Source organism: Dermacentor silvarum, chromosome 2 (assembly GCF_013339745.2).
Source record: "Dermacentor silvarum isolate Dsil-2018 chromosome 2, BIME_Dsil_1.4, whole genome shotgun sequence".
In the NCBI taxonomy this organism is placed as follows: domain Eukaryota; kingdom Metazoa; phylum Arthropoda; class Arachnida; order Ixodida; family Ixodidae; genus Dermacentor; species Dermacentor silvarum.
In genome coordinates, this window is record NC_051155.1 from 802,154 (window position 1) to 824,944 (window position 22,791).

General features: G+C 48.3%; 1 protein-coding gene across 1 annotated transcript in view; it reads left to right on the top strand.

Annotated features, from left to right (window-relative positions):
- The window catches only part of LOC125943694 (kinesin-related protein 10-like), a 34,513-nt gene extending 11,895 nt beyond the window's left edge, over positions 1-22,618 (top strand). Inside the window, exons 4-8 of the mRNA XM_049663158.1 lie at positions 45-145; positions 1,094-1,215; positions 9,872-9,936; positions 21,118-21,274; positions 22,565-22,618. Of these exons, the coding sequence (XP_049519115.1) occupies positions 45-145; positions 1,094-1,215; positions 9,872-9,936; positions 21,118-21,274; positions 22,565-22,618 (499 nt within the window). The remainder of the gene's footprint in view (positions 1-44; positions 146-1,093; positions 1,216-9,871; positions 9,937-21,117; positions 21,275-22,564) is intronic.
- The last annotated feature ends 173 nt before the right edge of the window (positions 22,619-22,791 follow it).

The window sequence follows — 22,791 nt, forward strand, 5'->3', positions numbered from 1 at the left end:
ACTCTTGGCCGCCTATGCTTACAACTGGATGTTGCGTTGTGCAGACGCGATCCTGCAACGCCCTTCGCCCAGGCTACCGACAAGTGTGACATCGCTCTGCGGGCGCCCTCTGCCATCTCAGTTGCTTGGTTGAACAAGAGTAAAGGTAAGAACATCCATCCGGGGGGCGGACCACTAGAAACTGGAACGCAATTGTCCTTTGTAAAACAGAATAAAAGAAGACGACGCAAACTGTTATTCTTTCGGTGTTATTTGCCAAAATGGAACCGTCCGCTGAATTCCTGGAAAGTGCCAAGTAGTTCAGCTTCATATAGCTCAGCCTAAAATCTTATCGGTGTCGATCAAAGCTGGCGCACCATTATGCGCGTTCCAGCCATGATATCAGCTTGGAGTTATCGAGTCGTGTAGGATGAGCGCACGGAGGCGGCGCGAATGCCTTTCGATAAATACGCAATGCTGTAAACAGCATGGACGAAAATGTGCATGGTCGTGCTACGTGGACATGAATAATTGCGGTTGCGGTGGAGCTCTGGCCACAATGTTTCTCGACACCCTGCTGTAGGGCCACTGTTATTCCCTCACACGCGTACCTCATATGCGTCAAATGCTCAACTGTACTCACTCACATTGTTACATTTGGTTTCGCGGAAAGGCGGCACAGGAGAGGCCAGCCTAACGCATTTCGCATAACTACCGGAAAAGTGCAGGCGTCAAAATGTCATCCGGTCTTTGTGTTAATTTGGCCCATCGCACAAGGCGTTTTCGGTGGCGGTTCGGTCTCACTTAAGTAAGAAATGTTCAATGTATTGCTAAATACACTCGCACAAGCGAGTCCTTGGCTATGCAAGTTCATCTGCTGTGACATTGTTTGAATCAAAATGCTGATACATAACTGACACCATGTGTTTTATAATTATTTAAACTGAATGCGCTACATCACGGACGTATATTAAAGCTACCGAATATGCGATTAAGTTTCTCCAGATACTTGCACTGGTCTACTTCGTCGTCTGGCGCTAGCGAGAGAAAAGCGCATTTACCGACAAATGCAACGTGAGACCATTAATAAACATTCTGCCTACCATGCCTGCAGCTGATCTGACGATTTCGATCGGGGACACGAGGCCCGTGTACGTGAACCCTTCCATGATGGCGTGCTACGGAATCGAGCTGGACTCCAAGTGGTGGTCGCTCATCGCGAAGGACCTGGAGAGGGTGGGACCAGCATCCGTTCTCTTGCGCATGGTGGAGGAACCTGACTTGAGAGTGCACGTCTATGTCGTACTAAAAGCTAATAGGGAATTTACGTTGTTTTCAACAGTACACGTCTAAGGAATGACCAGACGCTAACCTAATTCCGAGTTGCAGTTTTGTTTTTGTTTTCCGATAGCGTTCGCTGTGCTAAAAGTCTTCCTTGCAATGGAGGCACAAACGAACAGGCAAGACAACGCTCCATGATCAGCTGCTAATGGAAGAAAAATATAGCGCACTAATCACAGTGTTAATGGACAGCACAGGTAACATACAACTGTAACGCTGCTACAAATGCCGTAGAGCGCCGATCGTTGTTGGTCAAGAGGAGTCGCGGGTACTTATACAACAATATCGCACAATAGAGCCACTTGTTGGAGTATGTGGACGGCCAACTCCGATCACCTGTCTGAATTGAATGCTAATACAGATACGTGGGCACTTACGAAAATGAAAATACAAAAAGAATAGTTTGAAAGCATAGAGATGTGTTCACGCCAACTAAATGGAAGCATTTACCTAAGACATCAGTATAACACTCACTGCTCGCATCAGGTAGCGTACCTGACGTCACGTACTCACTTGACTGTTCGGAATGATCGTGTATAGTCTAAGAAATACATATTGCCGGACTAGTTTCTTCAGTTTTTGCCCTTCCTGTCTTTGTAACTATCATTGTCCATTTGCACAACCTGAAAATTATTCGGTTTGAAATATGTGATGTGCCGGGCTGCATCATTAAGGGAGAGATGTGCAGGCGCTCTTTTTCTGTCCGAGCGCCAATTCAAAGGTATCGTGTCATTTACACCGCGAGATGTACGTTTATTCGTGCGTATTTTAGGATAGCTTCAGCACGATTTTTGCACCTATGGGTTTCGGTACGATACGCAGGAAGCTTGTCGAGTCAAAACAGTTGTTTGGCTTTATCCATTTTTTCTTCGTTCCCATTTTCGTCCATTTTCTTGGCAGAGTGAGAAACTTTGAATTGAAAACCGAGATATGCCTTTGTGATTTGGCAAGTGTTAATAACGCGCTGATGTAGACGTTTTAACACGCCAATACTGGCTGACTGCATGCAGCTACAGTGCACTACGCCCTCGCTCCACAATTTCAGAGTTCAGATTTTTACCGTGAATAAACATTTTGTAAACAACGCATACATGCTAAGCGACAAAAAATATGCAGATACATTGTACCAATTGGAAGCTATGTTAAGCCAAGCTGTACAAGGGTTGCGAAGTGCTTAACAACTAACGGCGATGCGAACAATTTGATTGTGATCGGGGTAGGTGCAAAAATGTACGATACGTATCAATCAACATTTAGGGATTCTGAACCTCTTGTGTTACAGTGGGAAGGACGGGCAAACACTCAGTGGCACATACTGATTGGCTAAATGAAAGAAAATAAATCCGTTAAATATCTTTCACCATTACATTAATTGATTAGAGTGATTTAAATAGATGCCCGAAAACCAACAATGTTTTTGAGGCTTTATACAGGAAGGTATTTTAAATGCGACGCATTTCTTGGCGATCCTGTGCCACTTTGACAGAATCTATCTATCTAGCCGCCGACGTCTTTGTGCTCTCATGGTCGTTTCGGTAACTTGGTAGGTACCAAAATTGCCATAGTATAACAAAAGTGTGTGACATACATAAATGAGAAGTCATGAAATAAATGTCATGCAACAGGATGATGGTTGTAGGCATAGTGATGAGCATGACTCGGCGAAAATGACAACGATTCAGCGAAAAATATTAACACTCAAAAACTGCTGAAATTGGTTCTGACGTGGGTATTAAGTGAAGGAAACACTAAAGAATGATGGTAGAAGTCATAGTTATGAGCATTACCTAGCAAAAATGATTAACGCTCAAAAACCACTGCTGGCGCAAGGCTAAAGAAACAGCGGAGCTGATTGGCACCTAGCACTACCAAGTGATCCCCAGCATTTTCCGGAATTGATTATTGATTTATTATCGATTACCTGTTGATTGGCTATCGAATGACTATCGCAAGGTATTCGCCCCGTATTTGGGCTAGGATTAAACACCTTCGCTAGTTCACAGGGGTATGTGTCATTGCGCTTGGACCCTTTCTATACTGCCGCCAGAATCGGCCCACAATTCCTGTTCGCTCTGCACGGACTAACGGTTGGCTTAAACAGCTCCGCCTTTAAAACCAATGAAATGGGTTCGGACGTGGTAACCAGTGAAGGAAAAGGCTAAAGGTTGATGGTCGAGTCAGTCATGAGCATGAATAAAGGCCCAACCGTATGCACGCGATATTCAAGCGACGCGACAGGCACCCCCTGTCGCGCGGTCGTGTCGCGGCGTGGAGCAACCACATGAACGCGACATCGCGAAAAAGAGTAGCGACGGATTTACATTGTTGTGTGAATAAATTTTATCTTGCGCGCGTAAAGAAATCTCAATTTTATCAAAGGTCAATGTTTTATCTAAACCTATAGCTAAAATATGCTATCATCCCCAGTGAAAATCCGTCCCATGCCGCCAGCGTAAGGTGCCGTGGCGCCATCTGTTGAGTAAAACTTAAAACACTTTCTCGGCTCTCGGTGGCGTCTCAGGCCTAACAGCGTCAAAACAAAACAACATTCTCAATAATAACGACAAGAGAGCGCCGATACTTAGTCTTCAGCTAGCGATGAGGTGAAGCGATGACTGATTGTACTATTTATTTTTATTGCGATAGCAATTATATGGACACTCAAAAGCAGATTTCTGCCGTCGGCGTCGCCGTCGCCGTCGGCGTGAGGTTCCGTATGACGTCATTTGGAGATGAAATCGTCGCCGCGCGCCGAACGCTGTATGTGCGAGTGAAAGGGCGCGAGGGGCGCGTCTTTCACGGGGAGTGAACGCACGGCGGAGAACAAACGCGCGTTCTGCGCCGTGCTCGCTTAAGGGCTGCAGAATTAGGCGTCTCGTTTCTCCTTTACAATCACCATATATGTAGAGCAAACGCGCCTTCTTCAGACGCGCGAGAGGCCGTGGGGGAGGGGGAAGGAAGGGACGCGACGTTTAGCTGCGGCACCAAGTGCCTATTTATATGAGAGGCTCCAGCAACAGTCACCAACGCCGCACGCATTTAGAGCTAACGCGGGCAAAACGCCGATGGCGTCGACAACAGTTCTGCGTGTTGTTGCTACCAAAGCCGCTCACCTTACTTCGTATGAGATTGCTGTGTTGCTATCGCATTCATTGCTTCGCCCCTAGGGCGAAACTGTGACATTTTTTGCTGTCACAGCGGAGAGCAAGTTGTAAGAGCGAATTCAGATCGAATCGGGAAGACTGATTGCTGCCATGTTGTTGTGCAATCGCTGTCCCCAGCGGATGTCGTCGCGCTGACTTCCGGGCGACAAGCGATATTTTCTGGCTGGCCAGAAACCGGCGACACGACCAGCGACAGCGACGGATAGCCCTCCGCGACGGTAAAACCTATCGCTCGTCGCCGTCGCTTGTCGCTGTCGCTCGAAAATCGCGTGCATGCGGTTGCGCCTTAAGGCCTTCGCCTTAAGATCTCTTAGCCGTAGCTAAAGGAACTCCTCAGGGCTCATGACATGAATGTCATGACATGCGCGTCATGTAGGTCATGAAACAGCCGCCTACGTCTTGGTGCTCTCATGGTCGTTTCGTTAACTTGGTAGGCTCCCCGCACACTGCTTCGCATAACATGGATTCCCACCGGGCGTGGGATCTGCCGGCTTTTTTTTTGTTACGCAGAATTTAGCCGCACATACGTGGTCAGCATACAAGGTTTATGCGAGCCACTTCGCGGGTGCCTTTTCGTAGACCTTTTGTATACATCTACAATTATATGCATCGGATTAGCGACCGACCTAACAAAACCCAAGAGCCAGCAGACACGCCAAGCCTAGGATAATAGGCCTGCAAAGCTTCACTTTCATAACGTGACGCCGCCTGCCGCGAGTGGGTTAGTGATGCGCATATAATACGAAAGGGCAGCTTCTTTTACAGTAGCACTTTGTCTACTTGGTAGATATCTAGCGCCAAGAACACAAGGTAAAGAAACTAGGAAACCCAATTCCCTAGGTAAATGTTTTCCAAAAAGCCGTATCTGGGGCAAATGCTTTTCTTTTGGCTGGTCGCTGTAGTGGCAACGTGTGTCGCCAACCAAGAGTGGTCGAGCAAACTACACGGTAACAAAATCCCTTTTATTCAAACGTGCACATGCTTATATTGTGAGGTACCTCCGAGACTCCCACGTCCACTTCGCCAGTCGCCCGACAGATGGCAACACCTGTCTGGCATTCTCCCCTGATTTCCCGCCTTTAGCTTGGAGAGCAGAGCTGAGTGAGAGTCTGCCCCGCTGCCATGTAGGACTGTTGTGTTGAGTCGCGCTCGCGCGCGTTAGCGTTGTATTGTTCTGTATGCCTAGCCAACATTAATAAAGACGTCAACCTGCGTCGACGTTACTGCCTTCATGCCCAGCCTCAAGCATCTCGCCCTAGCCTCGCCCTCACATTTGGCGCAGTCGACAAAGAATCTCGCCTCGCCGTTCGCTCACGCCGTGCCGCCGCTCCCGCCAAGCCCGCTTAGTCGCCGCCATTGTCTACCTCCCTGCTCCCACCAAGTAAGCGCCATGCAGGGATTGAATTGGGCCGAAGTCGACGCTGCCACCGTCGCATGCTTCAGCACTGAGTTTCTGCAAACTGAGCTCATTCGCCGCGGAATCGATGCTACCGGGTCAAGAGACGACCTGATTCAACGTTTGACAGCGTGCCTGGAGGAAGCTCGTGCAGCGATTCCGAAAGCACCGAGACCGGCCTCAGCGCCATTTTCATCGACCAGAGTGCAGTTCCATGCCTCGCCCCTGACTCCGACGGTTTGTCAAGCAATACCAGGTGCAACGTCGCAAGAGTATGCGCCCGCCTCGTACGTCCCACCGCCACCGTGGTCCTACCCCACGCCGCCGCTCGTTTGCGACGCCACAGCCATGCCAGCGCATGAAGTTTTTTCGCCGCCACAGGAACCGCAGCCTTTTGTAACAACACCCAGCTTTGTAACGGCTCCACGGTACCCCCAGCCGCCATTTGGAACGCCATTTTCGCCAATGTCACCGCGGTACCAGGCCCCTTCCTTGCCACAGCTACAAGTGACAACCATGCCCGACGTATCGTCTACACTGCCATTGTTCGAGAACTGCCACAAGCAAAGTGCGCGTTTGTGGATTGAGGAGATTCAACGAACGCAGCAGCTCACTTCGTGGTCGCCAGAAACAACCCGCCTCATCGCCGCAAGCAAGTTGAGAGGCACTGCGAAAAACTGGCACCTGACTCTTGGCGCGCAGTTCCCGACTTGGGATACGTGGCGTAAAGCTTTCCTGGACGCATTCGCCGACGAGCTGACTCTACTGCAATGGCAGCAGCAAATTATGTCCCATGTACAGTCCAGCTCTGTCACTTCGCGACTATGCTTATGCAAAGCTTCGAGTAATCGAGAAATGTCCAGCGCCACTGACGGAGCCTCAGAAGGTGGAATATCTCCTGCACGGCATTCAGTGCGCAGGAACCGCAACAAGCATAGCAGCGCAACGCCCATCGTCAGTATCCAACTTGATTGATATATGCACCCAGCTTGACAGGGTTATGTAACATATGCAGATCGCAAGCAACCGGGCTGATCGTCCTGAGCAGACTCTTCGCAGTCAAAATAACGGGACTACGCCATCCAGACAAGTCTCTTCTGTGTCGTTAATGCCTTCAACGGCACCTCCAACAGTCAGCAGTTTCAAGAAAAGCCGTGAGCCCCCGTCTCACCCTGCCAGTCCTCCACATAGCCGTCGCATAGCAGATCTACCGCCTGCTGAACAGGAAGCGCGGTACTCGGCTCTGTCACAGTGTTATGGTGTCCCTGCGTTTCGCCCAGGACAGTCATTGAGTGAAGCTGTTTGCTTCAAGTGTCACGAAAAGGGCCACCTAGCATCAAAGTGCCCAACAAAGCAAGAGACTGTCACACAGCAGCCAGCCACAGCTTCAACATCACTTCATGCAGCAGCCCCTGCATTGCACACAAGCCCTTTGGACGACGTCCATGGCTCCCATCTGGAGTGTTCCTTCTTTACAGCTGACATTGCACTCTTGGGCTCCTACGATGCCTTCCCAAACACAGGGTCCAAGATAACTATAGTGACCAAGTCTACAATCAAGAATCTTCCTCTGATGCCCTGGACACGCGAGCCCCTAACCGTTGTTGGTGGATCAAGTGTGCATCCCGAAGGCACAGTCTGCCTGAAGATTACAGTGGGCCCCATAACAGCTCTAGTGGAAGCCGCTGTGATCAGCAATAATGTCTTGCCAGTAATACTGGGTGAAGATTGGTTTCGTGCCAGCAATACAAGACTTGTGTTCGAGCCTCCAAATCCAGCCGAAATCCACCATCTGGCCTCTGGCACAGTCATACAGGCGCACCAGAAGCTGTATCCACGTGCCTCATGCGCAGCAATTCCTCGGCAGTCTTTCCTAGCTCAATGTACTGAAGTGCCATGTTCAGACAGTCTCCAGGAAGCACCTCTCCCAGGAATGGAGACCCTTTGGAAGCCTTTGTGCAAAAGCCAGCCAGAACAAGCCACTGTTGCACCAGAAGGTACAGTAGCCATAACAATTCATCCTGATCGTCCTCCCGCTTTTGTGGCAAAGGACTTATCAGAGATGCAGCAAGTAGCTCTATCTACGACCCTTTCAGATCATCTCACATTTGCTCGTGGTGAGGATGACATCAGCCATTTCCAAGGTGTGGAACATTGCATAGACTTAGTGCCCAATGCCGTGCCGTACAGCCGAAGTCCGTGTCGACTTGCCTGTCTTTTTGCATTGCTAGTGCTGTACTTTTTCTTTTTCTTCTCTAGTTGTGTGAGCAGCAACGGCTCATTATTATCTGTCCTCCGCAAGGCCTCCCCAGAAAATCGGCCATCATGGGTAACTAAGTTAGAGGAAGCAGCATTCGCTGTAAGTACCACACTCAATACAAGCACTGGCTTCAGTCCATTTGAGCTACTCTACGGGTACATCCCAAGGCTACCAGCGGAACGGTACCGGCCAGTGAGCAACTCCTCGCTCACAGAGCGTCTTCTGGATGTCCAAGCACATCGTACTGAGGCCATGGCTAACTGCGAAGACGCTCAACATCGCAGGAAGCTCATCTATGACAGAATGCATCGGCCGCATACATTCAGTGTTGGTGATTTTGTGTGGGTCCGCCGCCAACAACGAGTGCTTCAAGGGCTTGAGAAACTGTCCCCTCGCTTCAGAGGCATCTACCGCCTAGCAGAACATCTTAAGCCTGCCACATTTAGGGCCATCTAGGTTTCAAGTCCATCCACCAGGCACTCTGCTCAGCCAAGAACAGTGCACGTTTCACAACTGAAACGTTATGTGCCGCCACTGCCTGTGAAGTGCCTGGAAGACACAGCGTCAACTTTGTCTTCGTCCTCTGAACAAGATTCGCCTTCGTGCCCTCAGCAGTGCGAACCGCCCAGCCTGCAGCAATCAACCAGCAGTGTGTCCCGTAGCTCAGAAACTGCATCTGCTTTGCCGCTGAACGCTCAGCGCCCAGTCAGACAACGCAGACCGCCCACCCATCTTCAGGACTATGAGGTGGACTTTTGAAAGTGCTGTGCTTGTGCCTGTTGCAATTTCTTTAGAGTGTCTTTGCCTTTAGAGTTTGTCGTCGCAATTTTGACTTGCCACATTTATTGCCTTGCCTCGTGTGTTACTATTTGCCTGTCATATGCCTCTTTTCCTGCCTCGCCATTCATGCCTAATATTGCTATACATTGCCTGTTGACCATGTCTAGCCTTTTCTCCCCTTTGCCCAGCCTTACTTCACAATTGTAATCAAAGAGGACTTTGATCATAAAAGTGGGGCCGGATGTGAGGTACCTCCGAGACTCCCACGTCCACTTCGCCAGTCACCCGACAGATGGCAACACCTGTCTGGCATTCTCCCCTGCTTTCCCGCCTTTAGCTTGGAGAGCAGAGCTGAGTGAGAGTCTGCCCCGCTGCCATGTAGGACTGTTGTGTTGAGTCGCGCTCGCGCGCGTTAGCGTTGTATTGTTCTGTATGCCTAGCCAACATTAATAAAGACGTCAACCTGCGTCGACGTACTGCCTTCATGCCCAGCCTCAAGCATCTCGCCCTAGCCTCATCCTCATAATATACACAGGGTGAAACTAGTAGCACCAGTGGCAGTGATCACCAAACCAAAACCAAATATACAACAGTCACCCATTTGAAATCGCGAGAATTTCGCTGGTGAGATGGTTATGCGTCCATAATGACGATTGGCTGGTACCTACGAAAGTTAGTGAGAACGAACAGTCGCAGCGTGCGAACATTTTTGTAGAATTCAGGATTTTTCATTCTGTCATTGCGAGGTGGGTCTCTGCTCAGGTGTTATCAGGCGATAACAGGTGCGCTGAGCAGAACATAGCTGGACACACGGGGTCAGCATGTAAGGTTTATATGATCCATTTCACGCGAAGACTTTGCAAGGATATTCAACGTTCTATTCAATACTTGTCAGTGTGAAACGTCTTTTGATACGGTTTGGGTTGGTTGTAATAACTGTTGCATTTTCAGAGCTCGCCGGATGCCATCAACAGCTGGTACCTTCTGGGCGAGGCTGCGAAGCAGTTTAGAGCAGTGTAAGTGATTCCGTGTAGTGGATGGACTTGCACCATTCCAATCACCAGTATTCGTTCTTCTCTGCTCCATGTTCATCTAAATGTTTTCGGTAACCTTAAGAAAGCGCTTTACTTGTTGATTCTTAGCCAGACAATGTGCCTTAGGATGATGTGCTGGGGCCAATTTTTTTTTAATGTAGACATTTGCCCTCTTGTAGTGAGGGCAGCTATGTCATTGCACATAAGTGAGTAAAGCCTAAATCCCTTCACATGCAAGTAGACAAGGCAAGCAGCAGTGATCCAAGATAAATGAAGATTTAAAAGGTGGTAGTACTGATAAAGAAATGTAGAAAAATAAGACATGTATTAGTCACTTAAGGCATCATGACACCTGTTCCCAACCCGATACAATACGGCAGTCTCTTTTTAGTGAATAACGCCGCCACCCTTCACGAGTACAAATGTGCCACTGGGTTCTTAACGTCGTAACACGGATTTAATGCTGCGTGGTTTAGTTGAACACGGCCTCACAAGATGGGACCATGTATCCCCGCCCCTTTGATACGTAGTGCCGTATACCGGTTTGCATCAGCGCTACGATAAATCTTTACTACTGGGTGGCACAGCTTAGCGGAGCCTGGCTCCATTTCAGCTTCGCTTATGCTTGAAATTTTACGAGATACCTCAGTGTAACGACGGGCAAGAATGTTTACATATTTGATGCACAAACTGCCTAGAATACATGTATATTCTGGTTATGTGATGTTGTCATAAGTACACTGATAGGTCTATCGTAAAAATATGGTCTGACACCGCAAACAAGTGATGCCCCGAGAACACTACAAGGAAAGCTGTGAACAACGCTACAATATTGAGCCAAAATTTAGTTTCATGTATATGCAAGCAGGCCCACGTACGGGACAAAATTGTCGAGGATAATTTTTTAGAGCATATGTTTTTTTCGTGCTGGAGGCAGTGTAGCAATGCCAATACCTGATGAATATTCCACTTGAATATGATGCGAATGAGACGCATAGTCGACCGAGAATACAGACCTGATCAAATACTGTCTGATGGCATATTATTTACGCTGAGGCACCTCGCAGAATTTTTACTACTGAAAGCTTTCTGAAACATGTTAATGGTTCGCAAAGAAAATGTTGATTGGCAACAGCAAAAGTACAAAACCGAAATTTAAACACTAAAAGTTTGTGTTTGAGCTACACTTGATTTTCAATTAGCACACGAAAACTAAGTTCCTTCATAGGCTAAATCATATCCTGTCTCGAAATGCGAAAAACTATTTGCACTATTTGCACTATTTATCAAAATAGTGCAAAACATAAGTGCTTCGCCCAGGTGCATATCACTTGAGCAGAGTTCGATCCTTATTCTCGACTTGGCATATGTAGCCTGAAGTGAACAATTTATACCCATCTAATGCTTCGAATCTTTTCATTTCTGTAATATGTCAAAGAGTAAACTCCACCAACCCCAAAACGCAAGACATATGCTCGTAACGTATGAACTATGAAACGTCCAATTAAGCGAATATACATCATTCGGCAATTCTTGACATGATGAAAAAAATCGAAAGAAACCACCCAATTTCCCAGGACAGCAAAAAAAAAAAAAAAAAAAAACTACATTTGTTTGCTCTTGTGATAATTTACGGGTGATCTTCATGGTTGGATGAAATCTCTAATGTGGAATGCTGTCGCAGGCTGGGAGTGAGTTATTGTTGAATTGGAAAGAGGAAGCCACGTAAGTGGTGGAACAAGGAAATAAGTAAGCTATAAAAGAGCGTAAGCAGGCGTCTAAGAATCTTCGAGAAGTCAAAAAGTTGAGAAAACGCGAAGAGGTGCTCCTTAGATTGAAGAAATACCGAGACAAGAAAAGGGTGGCGAGTGAGCTCGTGCAAGAGAAAATAAAATGAGCAAGCTAACGTTGGGTGCAAAGCATTCGCAAATGAGTTAAAGGCGCCTCAAAAAGATTCCGGAACCATATAAGAGCACTCGGAGCTCCAACTGAAAATTCGCAAACGGGGATGAACAAGGTAACATCTGCCAAGACCATGCACTGCGGTATATCACAGGGTTCATTAGGAATAACTTCGGCCCGAAAGAGCATAGTTCAGGCTCGAACAGATAACGGCAACAACGTCCTCTTTGTTAGTGTGAGATCATTACAGTCGTTTGTGACTGTGTTCCTCGGCTATGGAAGTGAACTGCAGAACCACACCTATTTATTAAAATGTCTAAACTGTAGTTGCTTCACAGCCTGGAAAATTATACTTAGAGAGCCTGAGAGTTTAAAATTTAGCATATTGTCACGAGTCAATGCGAACAGACAACACGTTGAACAAGACGGCGGAACAGCTTAAGAATCACCAGCACAAAGACGATACCTTCGTCTTCGAATTACCCTGTCCTACTACTCGGAGTCAGCTAAAGTACATATTGTCATCGTCGTTGAAACGTCTAGATAGAGTACGCGTCATTTGCTCTCTCTCTAAAAGAGCATCGCCCCGATGCTAGACAATAAAATTCGCTTGGTGAAAATGAAAGTCGCTCGTACAGTCACTCGATGACGTAGGGCTTCATGTGCACTACGTGCACAAGTTCAGAACGGTGTTGGCGGCGCCTTGTGCAGTAAGGGCGATCTGGAACGACCTCGTATGTGACGTCACTTAGCCGACGCAGCACTTTATAGGGTCCGAAATATCGCCTCAGCAGCTTCTCGGATGGTCCCCGTTTTCGTATAGGCGTCCAGACCCATACTCTGTCACCGGTTTTGTAAGTTACAGGCCGATGATGGGCATTATAGCGACCTGCATCGATGTTTGCTGCTGGTGTATTCGCACGCGTGCGAGCTGCCTGGATTCTTCTGCACGTTGCGTAAACGCATCGTTATCCATGTCAATGTCGTCAGGTTCGTGTGGTAGCATGGCGTCGAGCATCGTCGTTACTTCACGTCCATGGAAAAGGCTGAATGGAGTCATCCGTGTAGTTTCTTGTTTAGCCGTGTTATAAGCGAACATGATATAAGGCAGAATCTCGTCCCAATCGTTGTGCTCTATATTCATGTACATGGAAAGCATGTCTTCGAGTGTTTCGTTCAGGCGCTCTGTTAGTCCGTTTGTTTGTGGATGGTAGGCTGTCTTCTCTCGGTGACTTGTGCCACTGAGCATCAGGACGTCATCTAAAAGCGCGGCTGGGAATGCGGTGCCTCGGTCTGTTATGACGAAGGTTGGTGCGCCATGTCTCAGCACAACATTCTCTATGAAAAATCGGGCCACCTCTGCTGCTGTGCCTCTCTGGATAGCTTTTGTTTTGGCGTAGCGAGTAAGATAGTCAGTTGCTACAATAACCCAGCGGCTACCACTAGTAGATGTAGGAAACGGACCCAAGAGGCCCATTCCGATCTGGTCAAATGGTGTTTGCGGTACTTGAACGGGTTGTAGCAAACCGGCTGGTTTCGTTGGAGGTGACTTGTGCCGCTGACAATCTAGGCAGGTCTGAACGTGATGTTTCACGGCAACGGGTAGTCCTGGCCAATAATCTTTGTCGCACTCTGTTCAGTGTCCGCGTATATCCTAGATGCCCAGAAGGGACCTCGTTGTGGGATGCTTCCAGTACTTCACTACGATGAGCAGTAGGGACGATGAGCAAATAGCTTGATCAGCTCGGTGAGAAGTTCATTTTGTATAGGGCTTTGTTCGTTAAGGCAAAATGATGATAATCCTCTTGCAAAAGCTTTAGGTGCTGTCCGAGTTCGTCCGTCCAAGAAATTAATCAAGTCAAGCAACTCAGGGTCGTCACGTTGTTGTTGTGCAATGGCGGACGTGTCGAGAAGACCAAGGAATGCTGTTTCCTCTTCATCGGTCGAAGGATCTGACTCAATGGGTGATCGAGACAGGCAGTCGGCGCCGGTATGCCGTTTCCCCGACTTGTGCAGGACCGTCAAATCAAACTCTTGCAGTCTCAGGCTCCAACGTGATAATCGCCAGAAGGATCTTTCAGATTTGTGAGCCAGCAAAGCGAAATGATAGTCGCTGATAACTTTGAAGTGGCGACCGTACAAATAAGGGCGAAATTTTGTAACCGCCCATACCACGGCGAGACACTCTTTCTCAGTTGTAGAGTAATTTGCTTCTGCGCGTGAGAGCGTTCTGCTTGCATAAGCGATCACTCTTTCTTTGTCCTCCTGGCACTGCACAAGCACAGCTTCGAGACCAACATTGCTGGCATCAGTGTGGAAGCATTGTCGGAGCTGTCTAGTCAAGTGGGCAAGACAGGGTGCGTTGTAACCGGTTCCGCAAATCATGAAATGCAGCTTGCTGTTCGTCGCCCCTACAAACGCACGTCATCTCTCGTGAGGAGAGTTAACGGCGACGCAATGCGAGAAAAGTCTGCAATAAACCGCTGATAATATGCGCAGAGGCCGAGGAAGCGCCTGACAGCATTTTTACCTGAAGGAACAAAACTTTGCGACAGCGGCAACTTTTGTAGGATCCGGGCGGACTGCCGCGTGGCTGACGACATGGTCAAGGAACTCTAGCTCCTCAAAGCAAAAGTGGCATTTCTCAGGCTTTAGGGTGAGGCCGGCGGACCGTATAGACTGCAGAACTGCTTCAAGTCGTTCAAGGTGCTCTTTAAACGTGCGGAAAACACTATGACGTCGTCAAGATACTATAAGCAGATTTTCCACTTCATCCCCGAAAGTACGGCATCCATAAGCCGTTGAAAAGTAGCAGGTGCAGAGCACAAGCCGAAAGGCAATACCTTAAATTCGTATATTCCATCTGGCGTGACAAAAGCGGGTTTTCTCACGGTCTCTCGGTGTACTTCATTTGCCAATACCCGCTTTTTAAGTCCATTGAGATAAATAAGGAGCGTTTCGAAGCCTATCAAGTGAATCGTCTATGCGGGGTAGCGGATACACGTCTTTTTTTGTCACAATGATTTAGCTTTCGGCATACCACACAAAAACGCAGGCTGCCGTCCTTATTCTTTACCAAAACTACAGGAGCTGCGCAGGGGCTCTTGAAAGACTGAATCACATCGTCTTCAAGCATTTAGTTTACCTGCTGCTGTATCGCTTCACGTTCTTTTGGGGCCATACGATAAGGGTTTTGGTGAATCAGTCTCGCTTTGTACTCTGTGTTTATGCGGTGCTTGGTTAGGAGCGTTCGACCGACTCTTGACGTCGTCGCAAAGCAGTCGTGGAACTCGGCCAGTAGCGCAAGAAGTCGTCCTCGCTCGTGTTGCGGTAGTGTTTACGTCAAGCACAGGTGCTGGGTCTTGCGCATGCGCTTCTTCTAGTACTGAAAAGCACCCACGAACATCAGCGACATCGTCAAAATAGGCCACAGCCATGCCCTTTGTAGATGCCGTCGCTTTGTGCTAAAATTGGTCAACAACAGGTTCGTGCGCCCATCGGTGAACATTTTACGATGCCCTCGTGCAACGGCGATACCGTGAGTAAATAACAAGGCGGTTACTTGGCCTGCAACTCCTTCACAATCAAACGGTACGTCACATGCGACCGAAACAAGGATACATGACCGAGGTGGGACGACCACGTCGTTTCGATTAGACAACAGGCGTTGGGTTCGGCGATAAGCGGGAATTAAATCCGGAGTCCTGTGAAACGTAAACCAAGCGGTCCGGATGTTGATTATGGCGTCGTATTCCCCGTAGAAAATCCATGCCTATGATTAGATCTTTACAGCATGTTGCAAGAACGACGAAAGTTGCCACGCATGAACGAACCTCCTATGGTGACTCTCGCCGTACAGCTTCACGCAGACGTGAGCAGTTGGCCGCCCGCAGTCTTATGAGGTCCTGTCCAGGGCGTTTTTACTCTTCTTAAGGCGAACGGCTAGAGCTTGACTCATTATCGAATAATCGGCACCAGTGTCGACTAGCGCTGTCGCTTGCAGTCCGTCAACTGAAACAATAATATCGGCGCTCACAATTTCGTCGTGTTAGTTGTTGGCTTCACGGCGTCCTGCGGCGGGATTATTTGGGGGTTTTTCATCGTCTAGTCGGGCCCGCAACCATACCCCGGAGGTCGCCCGCCGTTAGTTCCCCGGCGTGGACTGGGCGACCTCTTCCAAGGTGGTCAGCAAAAGTACGTCCACTCGGTGCAGATGAATGAGCAGGGGCGGAGAGAGTGAACGCCGGCCAAAATCGGTCTGGTGGTTGGGCTGAGAGTCGTCGTTCAGAGTGTGCGTTGCGGGAGCACCTTGAAAAGCAGCGTCGTCGCGGCGTAGCATGTAGTCGTCACTGGTGCGTCGACCGTCAGACCAGGATTGATAAGGTCGAAATGATGCATCGCGGTACCAGCAATGGCGGGAGACATGGCCGATGCCTCCGCAGTGATAGCAGAGGGGGCGCCTAGTGACAGTGCGCCATACGTCCGTTCTTCGAATTTGCGGCCGCCTCGAAGGCTCGTCTTGTGGCGGTGACCAAAATGCAGCTATGGCGGCTGGCGGTAGGATGGGATCGGCACAACGGGCGGATGTCTCAAAGGGTTCCTCTGTTGGTGATGACCATTGTATGGCCCTCGGTGGCTGATAGTGCGACCGCATGGGCGTCATAGCTGGTTGACGTCGGACAACGTCGGCGTAACTTAGGGGGCGCTGCTCGTGAACACGATCGCCTGCCGAGAATGTGTAACTTAGGGGGCGATCTCGTGAGCAGGATCGCCTGCCGAAAAACGCTTGCCTAACTTCATCACGAACGATATCAGCGACTGATGCCATGGGTGGGCCCACTGCCGGTGTCCAGAGCTCTGAAAGTTCTTCGCTAAGAATCTCCCGATTAGATCACGGAGGGAGTTCTGACTGGTGACGGTCATTGAGGCGGAGTTGATAGGAGTGCTGGTGGGCAAGCGATCGTACTGCCTGCCTCTTAGATGGAGTCGCGTTCAATACCAGTAGCTTCCTTTATAAAATCATCCACGGTACTCGGTGGATTTCGCACAAGTCCCGCGAATAGTTCTTCTTTTACGCCACGCATAAGGTAAGCGTAACTTCTTTTCCTCAGGCATGTGAGGGTCAGCTCTACGACACAGGCGGGCCATGTCCTCGGCAAACATTGCCGCAGTTTCATTGGGTTTCTGGAAGCGCAACTCAATTAGTTGCTGGGCACGGTCCCATCGATCACACTCGGAAATGTTTCAGTGAGCTGGTGTTGGAAATCATTCCATATGGCGATGTTGGCTTCACGGTTCTCAAACCACGTGCGAGCACTACCGTCAAAGGAGAAATGGTCGTGGGAGAGCTTTTGTTGAACAGTCCACCGGTTGACCTTGGCAACACGTTCGTACTGGTCAAGCCAGTCTTCAACGTCTTCATGTGCGCCACCATAAAAAACGAGCGGGAACCAGTGGTTGCAGAAGGGTTACCTTGGACGCAGCTGTGAGTAGAGCTGTCTTGTGGAACTCGTGGAACCTGTGGCGGGCTGGTGGTCGCCATTGACAGAGGTAGACAGGGCTCGGACGAGCGTTCTTGCAGGGGTTTGAGAGCGCGAGCAGGCCTAGCAACCGCCGACTGAAGCGATGCACTGGAGTTACTGGAGATGGGCTGGATGAACGGCTTCCTGGAGAAGTCCGGATCATCAGGTGGGGTTGTGTACCCAGCACTTCCACCAGTTTCACGAGTCAACGCGAACAAGAGACAACAGGTTGAACAAGACGGCGGAACAGCTTAAGAATCACCAGCACAAAACATCTTCGTCTTCGAACTACCCTGTCCTACTACTCGGAGTCAGTTAAAGCACATACTGTCATCGTCGTCTAAACGTCTAGATAGAGTACGCGTCAATATGAAGCTTTTATTGTAAAAGAAGCAGAAGAAAACTTCCCTAATATCACGGTAGCAGGACCCGATGACATTCCAAGAAAGCTAATCAAAAACCTCGGTCCAAAGAGCGAGGCAGCGCTTAATAATACCATATAGCAAGTTATTAAAAGAAGGGAAATTCTGGTTAAATAGCATGAAAGAAAAATGAACCTCATCTTGAAGTTGCAGTAACGTCGGGGATATATAGAATGGCAATGCAAGCCATAGAATTAGAACTGTCGAAGTGGGTGGAGAAAAATTATACTGGGGTAACTAAAGATTGGGTTCAGTCCAGACACATGCTTAGGGGCTAATATATTTCTACTCAGTGCATAACGATTTCTGTAGCCCAGAATAGACCTTTATCGATAGCATTTCTTAATATTAAAGGAGGCTATGACAATGTAGACAGAGAATTGTTATGCGATATTCTTAAGCACGAATGCATAGGTGACTATTTCGTGGAGCTACTCAGGGAGATAGACAGCCGAAGAGTTGTATGGGAATGTCGCAAATGTAATGAATTAGTTGGAATTCACCAAGAACTGAAGCAAGGATGCCCTGTGTCTCCATTCTTGTTCACGCTTTATGGTAAGGGAATGGAAAGACGACCGGAAGACAGCGAATTAGGGTTTGATTTATCTTACATGCGTAATGAACAAATGCTGAAACAGAAGGTGCCTGGACTGATGCATACGGACGATATTGTGCTACTAGCGGACAATAAAAAAGATTTACAGATACTTGCGAATATCTGTGGGAATGCAGTGACAAATCTAGGCCTTAAGTTTAGCACCGAGAAATCAGGAATTAGGATCTTTAATGAGAAGACGAGTAACTTCGTGGTGTCAATTCAACAGTAAGTACTACCCATAGTGAAGCAATATAAGTACCTCGGCGTACACATAAAGGAAGGAAAGAATTACTAAAGCAAGCACCAAAATAATCTGAAAGTAAAGGGGAAGCGGAATGCAGCAATAATGAAACACTGAGCACTGTGGGACCACAATAATTATGAGGTGGTGCGTGGAATCTGGAAAGGAGTAATGGTGGTAGCGCTAACGTTCGCAAATACTATTCTTTGCGTAAACTCGAATATATTGTCGGGGTTGTAAGTTAACCAAAGATCGGCAGGCCGGCCGGTCGGCTTTGGGGAGCCTACGGTAAAACCGCAAATAAGGCAGCGCAGGGTGTCATGGGTTGGACCTGTTTTGGAGTCAGAGAATCACAAAGCGCAATTAGTTTGAAGACTCCGCAACATGGATGAAAAGAAATGGACGGCTAAAGTGCACAAGACTATCTATCTGTACTTGAGAAGCGTCGACAGAGAATAGAGGAATAGGTGAAGAAAGTTGGCAATCAATAGAGGGTAATTGAAGCTTTAAATAGACAACCAGTTGTCATCATTAAGAAAGTGAGAAACAGACCGAATGAAACGCAGGGAATGGAAAGAAAAAGTACCATGGAGATTTACAAGGATGAGAAGGAATTATAAGGGAAAATTTGTACGATAACACAGAGGGCATTGCCTTGCGTTTTGAGGCTCTAGCTGGTTGCCTAAGGACAAATACATACCGCAGCAAATATATCCGCAACAAGACGCGGAATGTGTACGCTGCACCCAAACTCCGCAGTACACTCAGCATATCATAATAGAATGCGAAGGGATTCACCTAGTGAGAACCTTAGGTAACGTACACCTCCGCACACGTTTAGAAAAGTGGACCGAAGCATCAAGCGGTACAGTCGAGATAAGCACGAGACGTTTAGAGTATTGGTGAAAAAAAAAAAACAGGGAACAGATTGATACGACCGGATCAATTAGTCATAGGGAGAGGTACAAGGTAGACTTTGAAGAAAAAAAGATTCAGGAGATATATACAAAATTGCTAGATAAAAACATGCATAGCATACCTGTATAAGTCAAGCAGGCTAGATCACTATTTCTCACCGCCCCTGTTTAACACTTTCAGGCCCAAATTAATTCTATTCAATGCAAAAAATTGGTCTTTACAATTTGAGGTGTGCATAATCGTGGTAGTTAACAAAATAAAAAAAATCTGTGCTCAGACTTTTCAATCAAAATTTGATTAATTATTCCAAATGGAATCAGTGGGACTTGGAGGACTTAAAATGCGTCGTTGGAAACAATACGTAAAAGCCTATTTTAGATGAAACTCTTCGAAGCAATTGTTTTCTTTCTTGAGGCAGAGGTGTGTGCCACACTTCTCACACCGAATGCGGAAGTAAGGACAGATTATTCTCTGTTTTCTAGTTGCGCGCTGACTTCATCTTCATCGGACGAATCAATGTCACCTCGAGGGATCAGCACAAGCTTCGGGACTTCTTTCTTTTTCCCATAAAACTCGCATGTTCTGATTGTCGCGATCTGTTCCGAAAGAAAATGTTTCCGTATAACGGAGGGATTTCATAAAAGTTTGTCTACATGGCATAAACTCATATCAACAGCATAAAATCGCAAAAAGCAGAGCTACGCTACTAACTATACAGGCTCCTGACGCGATAATGATTCATCAGGTAACACGCGCCCAAAACACGGATAAGTACGGCATGAAAATGCGGTCAGAGTGCGAACAAACGCGCGATTTAGTCAGTGAGGTAACGTCAATCGAAAATTTACCACGTGAGTAGTCGGGGTCAATACGTCCCAATGATTCCATTTGGAATCAAGATTCGCAACCCTTTCCTGTAACCGCAGGGACTTTTCGCCGAATAACTTTACTGCGAAGGGATAGCATCATACCGAATAGTCGAAGTCCAAATGTTCCGAGACAAAATACATTCTTACCTCTGCAACGATGAAAAGAAAAGGTGATCTGAGCGAATGGCGGGAAAAGTGCAAGCGATTATTTATTCTTTCGGTCAGAGGTGGCACCACTTCCTTGAGTCTACCAGGTTGCCAGCATATGTAGAGCAAGGGCTAAATATGAGTTGTAGCGTAAGAACAACCTTTAATTTTTAACCTCAACCACATCCGTGACGGCGTGCGATAGGCTGAAGTCCTCTTTCCTAGTGTGAGATCATTACAATTGATCGACTGTGTTTCTCGGCTATGGAAGTGAACAGCAGAACCACAGCTATTTAATAAAATGTTTAAAGCTGTAGTCGCTTCACAACCTGGAAAATTCTACATAAACTATGATGATCCCCTTTTAACACAGTCGAACAATTGTAATGATCTCACACTAGGAAAGATGACGTCAGTCTATCGCACGCTGTCACGGAAGTGGTTGAGTGCGTCGTTTCATTCGATGATGAGTTTCTTGTGTGCGTTGCATGTTGTAAAGACAATCGCAATCATACCAACCCGCGATCTGTTGTGCATCACGCAGGGGGCGGCCGCACGACTTCACCGGTTACATGTGGATGTGGGCGGCACTGAAATCTGGCGACGAGAACTTGTGGAAGGAACACATAGACCAGTTCATCGCGACAGAGAGGCAGGCCTACTCCATGGTCACCAGCAAAGAAGAGGAGCTCACGTACAAGGTAAGCTTTGGACGCAGCTGAAGGCAAGCGTTGTTCAGGGCCCCCAAACAAGAATTGGATATGGCCAACAAAGTGCGATGTGTAGGTCACGCGGCGGCAATCATTTTCCCAGGTTTACAACAATGTGCACTGCGAAACAGTTGAAAAGTCAAGCAGCTTCTGCATCCCTTCTCTTGTAGAAGCAAGCTCAGGAAAATGCCCGTGGGAGAGCGTTAGTGCGAAAAGAACTAAGGCAATGGGTGGGGTTCTGACAGAAAAGTTGGTCGCTTTCAGCTGCGATATTGTAGAAGCCAGGAGACAAAGATTGTAGAAACATAGCGGTCAAAGAGGATGAGAACGGTGGCTGCGTACGGATAGGCCATTGCCTAAAAGCGAAGCGGACGCGTGGCCACGTCACGAGCGGCCCGTGCGAGGTTCTTGGTCCTGCCGTCGAGGCGAATGCGTGAGATAGAGCCTTCTGTTCAGTAAAATATCTCCTATAGACAGATTGGCGACCGCGGACAGCAGACATGGCTGAGACCGCCGCAACGCTTCCAATGATCAGTGCGGAGCCGCCGCCACGGATGACAGGGATCGAACAACTCCTGCACCACAGCGCGATGTCCGCACTTTCGCTGAGGTTACCGTAGTACTGGCCGCGGACCCCCAAGTCTGGTTCGCCATAGCGCATGGAGAAGTACCTCCTGGGAACTTATCGTACGCACCACGGCATGTCACGCCATCGCTAATCGTCTGTACATTTTCACCGCTCCATCAAGACCTCGATCTCAGAGCGCAGCCTGATGCCACTCAGAAGTCCACACCACTATCACTGGTTTGCTGAGTCTTCGGGCTACACTGAAGCAGATCTGCACTGTACGCCTGCCTCGCTGCCGCCTGAGATCACCACCGAGCTTGGCGACCTTGATCCTTCAACGCACGCGACAGACCTTTCGACATCCTTACTGCTGTCGAAGGGTCTGCGCAGCAGTTTCTCCAAGCTGAGAGCCCGGGATCGCAACCGTCGCAGCTCCTGCGTCGCTTTCAATAGCTCCTTAAGACAAGGCAACCGCCTTCGATCAAGATTTGCTTCGAGACTCTTCCTACAACGCTTGCCCACCTCTGTCCGCATGGTGCTGGTGACCGCTAGAAGTGTGCTTTTGTTCCAGCTAACCCAACTTGCCGACTGCGCTATGGATGCATCAAGTCCCGCGGTTTCACTCGTGGAAGATTCCGATGCATCCACTGTGCAGCCCATGCCATCCCTGCCACAGCCTGCGTGATGAATTCCGGTCGCTCTTTCTCACGCAGCCGCTCACCGTCATCACGGCAGGGCAAGTGCTGGTACCATCGTACCTTCGGTAACGCAGCTCGAAAGTGCACGTCACCAACTTCCTTTGCCATCCAACATAACGTCACGACCATATGATTCCATCAGCCCGTCCGCCGACGCTCAAGCTCGTCATTTACCACCTGATGCTGCAAGATCGCACGCAGTTTAATTGAACACATGCTCATATCATACTTCTCCTCGCACT